The 8,177-nt window shown below is 31.0% G+C and overlaps 1 protein-coding gene across 1 annotated transcript; it reads right to left on the reverse strand.

Annotated features, from left to right (window-relative positions):
- Nucleotides 1–3,330: 3,330 nt before the first annotated feature.
- LOC134256682 (angiopoietin-related protein 6-like) lies at nt 3,331–5,166 on the reverse strand. Its single transcript, XM_062739362.1, has 4 exons — nt 5,044–5,166; nt 4,748–4,850; nt 4,060–4,224; nt 3,331–3,947 (listed from the first exon to the last, which is right to left on the reverse strand). The coding sequence occupies exons 1-4, from the start codon at nt 5,068–5,070 to the stop codon at nt 3,715–3,717; spliced, it is 528 nt and encodes a 175-aa protein (XP_062595346.1). The 5' UTR covers nt 5,071–5,166; the 3' UTR covers nt 3,331–3,714.
- Nucleotides 5,167–8,177: the final 3,011 nt, after the last annotated feature.

Below are 8,177 nucleotides of genomic sequence, written 5' to 3' on the forward strand. Positions count from 1 at the left end.
AAGTTGCAAGCAGATAGGGGAACAAGGCGGGCAGAATGACTATAGCTTCCGATATTAAGAAATCGTGTTTAATATATGAATTGAGTTTTTCAATTAACTTCTAATTACTGAAATTTTTGAAATAATGAGAGAAAAACTTTTCCGAGATAAAAAAAAATTTTCGTAAAAAAAAAATTCTTCCATAAAATTAATAGATGATATTCGTGGGATTCGAACCCCTAGCAATAAAAATCCAACGTATCAATAGCATACTGCTTTGAGACTAACGCGTTAACCACTATGCTACATCACTCATGGTGATATTGGGCATCATGTTTGTGATATGACCCGCATATGAATGGACTTGAAATAACGTGTATTTCTCGGAAAGATGCGAATGTTGTGTCATAAAAGTGTACTTTTAAGGTATAGTTGGTCTTCGCTCCATGGTTTTGTAAACCAAAAAAAAGTGTATTTTATTGCAAATTTTTAGGATCATCTTTCCAAAAAATGGAGCGAAGATCCACTCATATTGAAAAATGTTGTTAAAGTACGAGAAAATGGTCGTTTTTGTTCTTTTAAGTGTAAGCTTTTTCATAGGCAAATATTTTCAGTTTTTGTGAGATTGTTGTAGAGATTTTACATGAAAAATACTCTAAATTTAGATGAAATATCAAAAAAAAAAATTGGACTTAATTGAGATTAAAATTTTCACTTCCTATCTGTCGCACTATAAGCACTTCACCCGCATTATCCCCCATCTTCTTTGTTTCCGATATTGCACTGGCACCGGCCGCCTACCAGATGATCCATGATTTCAAAAGAATATGTTTCTGAGCATACAGAGGATACATGTACAACACTTAGCATGGTCCTTTTGCTCGTAAAGAAAAGCTTTATTATAAGATTTTTCCTTCACATGTATGTTTCTATGAAAAACTTCAATTCTTAATGTCCCCAAAGGCTATCCGCAAATGAAGATTTGACTATTTTTTCGAAACTTATTCAGAGAGCTTTCTCCGAGTGCACTATGTGTCAAACCCTGCCTACTATTTAGGCATAGTACATGCATAATGCAACACTATTGTTATTATTATGCTGACTGTTGTAATTACTTATGCGCAATCCATTTGACTTTTTCCTGAAAATATCGGTGCTAACACAGCGCACTTGCAAGAACTCATTCAAAATCTTCATGCTAAAATTTGTTGCATGCTTAGTTATTTTGTTTACTATTATTTTCTCTAAATAAGTTGGGATTTTCTGTCCCAAAGCAACTCATCTTTATTTTTCTGTTTTGTTAGTAAGACTTATTTGTTTGCAGACGTCGATTCTCATTGATAATTTTCTTTACATCCGTCAATCAAGCGTCGTATAAAAAGCGTTTTGATGACCCTATGAAATGAGTTCATGTAATTATAGTTTGAAACTTTGTTGTATACATTAATCTAAGATTCCTTAGAATATTATATAACTGTTTTCAAATAATATTTGTCTATTTCTTCCTTCTTGTGTCAATTGTATAAATTAAGTTTATATATTTAATGAAATTCTTTTAATCAGTGATTGTCTCTGTGGCGTAATCGATAAGTAGCAATGGAAAAGCAAAGGGCAATAACTCCAAAATTTGACAAAATTTTGTTGTCAAAAAATGGTGTAAAAAATAAACAATAGGGTGGTCGTGTGTTACGGACTTATACAGTGAGACGATGACATGTAGAGTCTTGAAAGTTTTTCAGAAACCTTCTTGAAGTATTACTGCAAGTGTATATCGATGAAAATCAATTAATTTGCATCATTTTAATGGTCAAAAAATAATAATGAAATATTTCTTTCTTGAGAAAAAAATGAATTTCAGAATATACACCCAAAAGACCCGATTTTTATGAAACAGTAAAGTAATTTCTATGAGAATTTTACTTAAAAATTATTTTAAATCCTTGTATTCAACACCAAATTATGTTTTATGACATGGACTATTTTAGCCTGATAAGGTTATTTACCCTTTGCTGTCAGGATCCTATTAAATTGCAGGGTGCAAAATGGTCACACACCATGTGAATATCTTGCTTTCAACAATTTAGTTTATTTGACTGTGTTAGGTGACGTACAATGGTGATGATCATACCAGAAGGGGGGGGGGTATTCAGCATATAACAGTGTTGGCTTTTCACTTTTTATTTTGAATTTCATTGAAAATTACAGATAGTTTTCTAAATACACATATACACACTCAAGAAATGATAAGTTACTTGATAATTCCATTTACACATTAAGATCGTTGCACCCCCCCCCCCTTTTCAAGCCAAGCTTATCCATATCAAACTACACTAGTACAGATCAATTTGATTTACTTCATAAAAATGTATCAACAATAATTCAAATTTAATTTAGAAATTACAATGCAATTAATCAAGGAGAACTTTGCACATAACAGACTATCAGAAGAACAACATATGTAGTGTATATTTAAAGTACGTTAATGAGAAATTATTGGACTTAGAATTGAGTCATTTATCTTCTTGAATATGAATACAAATAAATCATGTAATTACAAAATATCTGATCATGATATTTTTTAAGTTTCTATCTCGCATAGAATGAAAAAGAAGGTGAAAACAGTTACTACAATTCAAACTTAAAAGTTCTGGCAACCGTACAATATTTGATTTTCATGTTATGAATATATAATATACACTAGGAAACAATTTAAATACATATTTTTTTTGTTTATGTAGTTATTGTAAAGAACTTTGCATTAAATGAAGAACAGCAGCTTAATAGATTTTGTCCCTTTGATTTTTTTTAAAAAAATGGCAACAATTTTTGTTTCAAGTCATGTGAAAACATAAAAACAAACATTATCATAACTTCTTTATTTTTCAACCGATTTTAAAAAATGAAACTGTTTTGGAAATGGTTATGAAGGCTCTTAAATAAAAAGCATTGTTTTTTAATCTGAGAAGTGCTTTTAAAAATCATGTTCCATAGCTACGATAAGGCATCGTATTGAGAATCTTATGGTCGTGAGTTCGATCCCCGCCGTGTGCATTGAAGAATTCTATGCGAGAATAGTAGGGTATGGGTTATATAGAGACAAACTGACAGGAAGCATAATAATTCGTGATTAATGGCTATATGTACCCACGAAATCTATGAACTTTTATAGCCTTCGAGCAATGAACCATGCACAGAATGTTTGTATTGTATTTATAATGGATGTGTATATTGTATAAATGTCTAAAGAAAGTGACTTTGTCAATAAGACAAAATATCCACAAAAAAAACCCCACCAATAATTTCAAGTTGTTTGTACAAGTCACAATGTTTAACAGATATATATGACTGTCTACTATCTATTGAATACAGATAAAAGAAGTTAGGATAAAATTTATCATTGCCAATTTTCGACCGTTCAGGATAACTTTGTTCAATGTTAATGCAAGACTATGTAAATAATTGGACCCAACAAATATTGAAAGGATCTGGGAGTCTAGAGAACAGGGAATTTAAGTGTTAAATGTTTTCATGTGCCTTTTAAAAATTCTTTTAATTATTTGTTTGCATACCAACAAAACGGCTTTGTTTAAAATATATCAGAGTGAATATAGATTCATATGTGCACAATAATGATGAATGGTATTTGTTTATTTGGTTGATATATTTATTAAAATAGATGAAATAAATAAAAAATTAAACATATGTTAAATTTGTTTTTGAAATTGAAGAAAAATGTTAGTGCTTTCTTTTAATCATCATTTCTGATAAGAAAAGATCACTGCCGCTTGAAATAATCCCTTCCCATACAGGATCCCTGGGTCCTCCAGCAAAAGGAGCATTAAGATTTACAAGAGCACAGTTCTTGTACCACCATCCAGATCCACACTGAGCCGCGCACCTGTTTCTGGCATGGTCGAACGTGGAAAAGGGATGATTCACCACCTCGTGCCACGATCTGAATTTATCAGCTAAAAATAAAAATGTTGAGTAAATATAATCCTATTTTTTAATGATTTTGTTACGCTACTGTTTATAAAGATTTTTACGACTAAATGAAAGAAATGAATAATCGTCATCTACCAATGTTTCCTGACTTCTGCCCTAGAGAAAGTCTGTAACCATCAGTTTCATTGGAGATGGAAAATAAAGTATATTGCACTTCATACGACTTTTTCTTTGTAGATTCCATTCTGATGTACAAGGAGTTTTCGTAGGCTGTGGTCAGCTTACGAATGGCGTCGTTTCCTGAAGTTTTAGATTTATTTTATTACTGTCAAAATGATAAAAATCCCCAAAATAAGATCTTGCTTAATTAATTTCTCTCTTTATCTTTCGAAAAAATGTGTCAGTAGAATATTCTTAGAGAAATATTTAGTAATGTTTGTCTATTTTGTGACAAAACATTGTACCTCCTGGACACATTTTTTTCTAATAGATTTGTTTAGACGATTTTATTAGGCTGTATTTTCATGTTACTGAGACCTCTGACAAAATGTAATATACTAATGGTAACTCCCTGCATATTAGTAAATCCTTTATTCAATAAAAATGCAAATTGCATTGTATGACAAACTGTGTAACATGTTAATTGTGATAACTAACAAGAGTCGCACATCTAAATAATGACAATAAGAGCACACCAAGAGTATGAGAACTATCCTTGAATAGAGAAACAGAAATGAACAATTATGTTACTGGTATATATAACATGTATATATACAGATTCGATATGTGAATATGTTGAATATGTTTGTGCAAATGTACCTACCAATCCAATAATTTCCATTAACATCCCCAAAACCTCGTTTATATTCGTCCCAGGTTGTGTTAAAATTTACACGGGGATTATCTCGATTCCTGTGCTGAATGACCTAAAATAAGATTATCTTTCAAATATAAAGAATACAAAATCTTAAGAATACAATTATGCCTTAAAAAATAGAAACATTAATTATACCATTAAAATATTAATTAAAAATCCTTGAACACATTATTTATGTACTTTTTAAAACTGACAAAAGGAATGTAAAGAGTTATTGTCAGTTTTATCTTAAAATATATTACCGTCCAACCCCCTCCTGCTGATTCCATGTCACACAACACCTGAACGGAAGTCAAGTTGTTTTCACTTTTAAAAGGGAATATTTTATAAATTCCAGTCTTCTTTCTACCCCAGTTGTAGATGTCGTAACAGTCAAACGGATGATGGCAATCTATGAATATATTCAAACTTTTCTAAATATTTATGGTAATGTGATATCCACTTTAAATGTATCTCGATATTTATTTGATAAATTGTGTTAAACACGTGAAAAAATTACAAGGAGATAAACTTTTTATTTTATGGACGTTCCTTAGTTAGCATTAATTGTAAAAGGGAAATCTAGAAAATTAATTAACTCAATAGGGAATGATAAATTCTTCATTGTTTTTTGAGCTGACCAAAAGTGGTAATTAAGTGTCCTGATTTGGAAGGTGCCCCTTTCCCTTTTGGATCAGTAGAGAAATCTAGTAAATTTTAAAGACTCTCTAATCTTATCTTTTCCGAGAATTTCACAAATCTTTGATCTCAAAAAATGTCATTTTCTCTTCAATGAATGGGTTGATAATTGAACGGTGATAAGTTAGAACAGATTTTCCTTACTTTTTGTGATACACGTACAGTAAAACTCGGTTATAACAAAGTCACTGGGACCTATGGAATTACTTCGCTATATCCATAATTCGATTTATCCGTATAAGGAACCGTTAACTTAATATCATTTGGTATCCAAGATAATTTCGCTATATACTGTAAACCAACTTTAATTCGTGATGACATTATTTCGCGATTTATTAGGTATAAACTAGTTCGAGACTATCAATTTTCGCAATCAAGCCTTTCTTGGATCTTTTTTGAATAGATACACTTTTAGGACTAGTTTGCGGCGATGAATATTTACGATGACGAGGCTTTTGCGGACCTCACGAAAATTTCTGGCATGCGAATACAAGTTACTTTACAGTATCCGTGAATTCACAGTATCAGTGTTCGTACAAAATGAGTTTTATTATAGAAAGAAAACAGGATATCAGGTAAAGAAACTTTGAAAAATATCAGGATGTTGGGTCTACTAAGCTACGTGTATTTACCTTATATTTTTTCCTTATATTTTCTTAAATTGTACAATGAAGAAAATTAAGTCGATATTGAGGTTTTCCAATAGTTTAAAGCGATACATTCACACATGCATTGGTAACAAAAGATCTCTTTATAATTAAAAGCTATTTCTATAATCAAAGATGTGCTTAAAAATTTCCAATTTCCCACCATTTAAAGAACGTTCGATAAAGAAAATATTTCTTTGTGCTTAGGATTAAAATATGATACATCTTGTGGTCAGAGAAAACATTAAAAATATTACATATGTTAATGGAATTAGTAAATTTAAAGAACTTTGTCCTTCTGCAACAAACACTTTAAGGGGGACAACTGCTGTTTTCATTGCGCAATACTTCGCGCATCATATTAAAATGACACGTATGTACTGTTTTAAAGCAATTTTTTCCACTTGAGTAATAAAAATTAAACAAAATGAAGAAATTACATGTTCAAAAATGTAATAACAATGTAATTACAATTTCATATAACTGTATTTTTAACCGATTTTGCAACTGATATGCTGACGACGTTATAGTAGTCTGGTCTGATTTATAGAAAAAAATACTTCTAACGGCAAATAATTATTATTTGGTCCAGCATAGTTTTTCAACCTAATTCGAGTATGCTGAATCCGAAAAAATATGCTGGCCTTCATGAAAATGGCGTTAAAGAGGTCAAAATGGCGATTCAAAATGGCGGACATCCGATTTTTGTAATTTTCACTTACTATCGTTCAAAAAGGAGTAATAATGTGTGGATATCTCACTGAGTGTATTACAACTATAAAAATGATAATAGAACGCAGTACAGTTAAGGTGCGCAATGGAAATATCGACTAAATTTTGTATATAAAAATGTATTCGTAATCGGGATAGCGATTATTTTTAGTACATTATTTATATCGGATAATTGCAATTATAATTGATAACTACATATCGAGGACGATTAAATTTTATATTTAGACTAGTCACGTGATACGGCAGTCACGCGATTTTAGCACATTGACGTGCAGTATTGATGTTGCATATAAATATCAATAGTGCAAGGGTATAAGAAAGTCACATTTCCATGTTTATTATATAAATATTTTCAACATGCATTGTAGTTTCTAAAAAGTGCTGCGATCCTGTCTAAATTCTGCAATTTCATTGTTAAAAGTATACTTGTATGACCGAATGCTATTTTTTTCGCTGGTCAGCGGCATGAAATATTGATATAATTAAATTGTCTTTAAGATTTCATCAGGATCGCAGCACTTTTCAGATACCTTAATAGTTCTATAGTTGAAATGTAAAAGCTTACTTTGATCCATAGAGTGTATGCCCTTGCACTAGATCGATTTATTAAGACCCCCCACATTACCCTCCGATGTACTTGCATACAAATATACGACAGTGTCAATTAAATACGCAATGAACAGAAAATATATCAATTAAAGAGTGAAAAAGACAGTAAATTCAAATTATTGACCAATAGAATATCTGTAAATAATATTTCATTTTATAAGAAAATACATATTTTGTTGAGAAAATATTGCTTGATGTGTCTCTCACTGCATACAAAATACGTCACGTTGTAAGAAATGACGTCATATTGACAAGTGTATTGCGATCAGTGACTTGTTTATAACTTGTTATGTAGGATTTAATTGACGACAAAAAAAAACACACTGTAGTAAGTTTTATGTAGTTTGATGATTTCTTACTGGTTAATTTAGCAGATAAACTCATTTTGTGGTATTTGAAAGAAATGTTGTATGACGTTTATTGTGTATGATGTCATAGTCAAGTTTTCCCGTACAAATTAGGCTCCGCCTCTTTTTTGTAACCTTAACTGTGCTGCGGATCCATTTATGTTAGAAAAATACTACGTTGTATTGACCTGCATGTGACGTTCCAGGTGAATACAAGGATTTATTTCCTCTGCATTGATCTAAAAATAGATCGGGGAATTCCAAACTGATACAAATTGTTTTGGAAAGCTATTTAAACAACTATGACTTTTTTCATGTGAACAAAACATAAGCGAATATATATATTTTCGGGTGAGGGTGGTA

The sequence above is a fragment of the Saccostrea cucullata genome, unplaced genomic scaffold (assembly GCF_032062105.1).
Source record: "Saccostrea cucullata isolate Sc308-1 unplaced genomic scaffold, CSIRO_AGI_Scuc_v1 ctg16070, whole genome shotgun sequence".
NCBI lineage: Eukaryota > Metazoa > Mollusca > Bivalvia > Ostreida > Ostreidae > Saccostrea > Saccostrea cuccullata.

Bases quoted from the DNA above. Each gene is read 5' to 3' on its own strand.
- LOC134256682 (XM_062739362.1), bottom strand. From the start codon at position 5,070: ATGGAATCAGCAGGAGGGGGTTGGACG. The intron at 4,851-5,043 runs GTAATATATTTT...ATCTTATTTTAG, and splicing joins CAGCAGGAGGGGGTTGGACG to GTCATTCAGCACAGGAATCG. The intron at 4,225-4,747 runs GTAGGTACATTT...CTAAAACTTCAG, and splicing joins TAATGGAAATTATTGGATTG to GAAACGACGCCATTCGTAAG.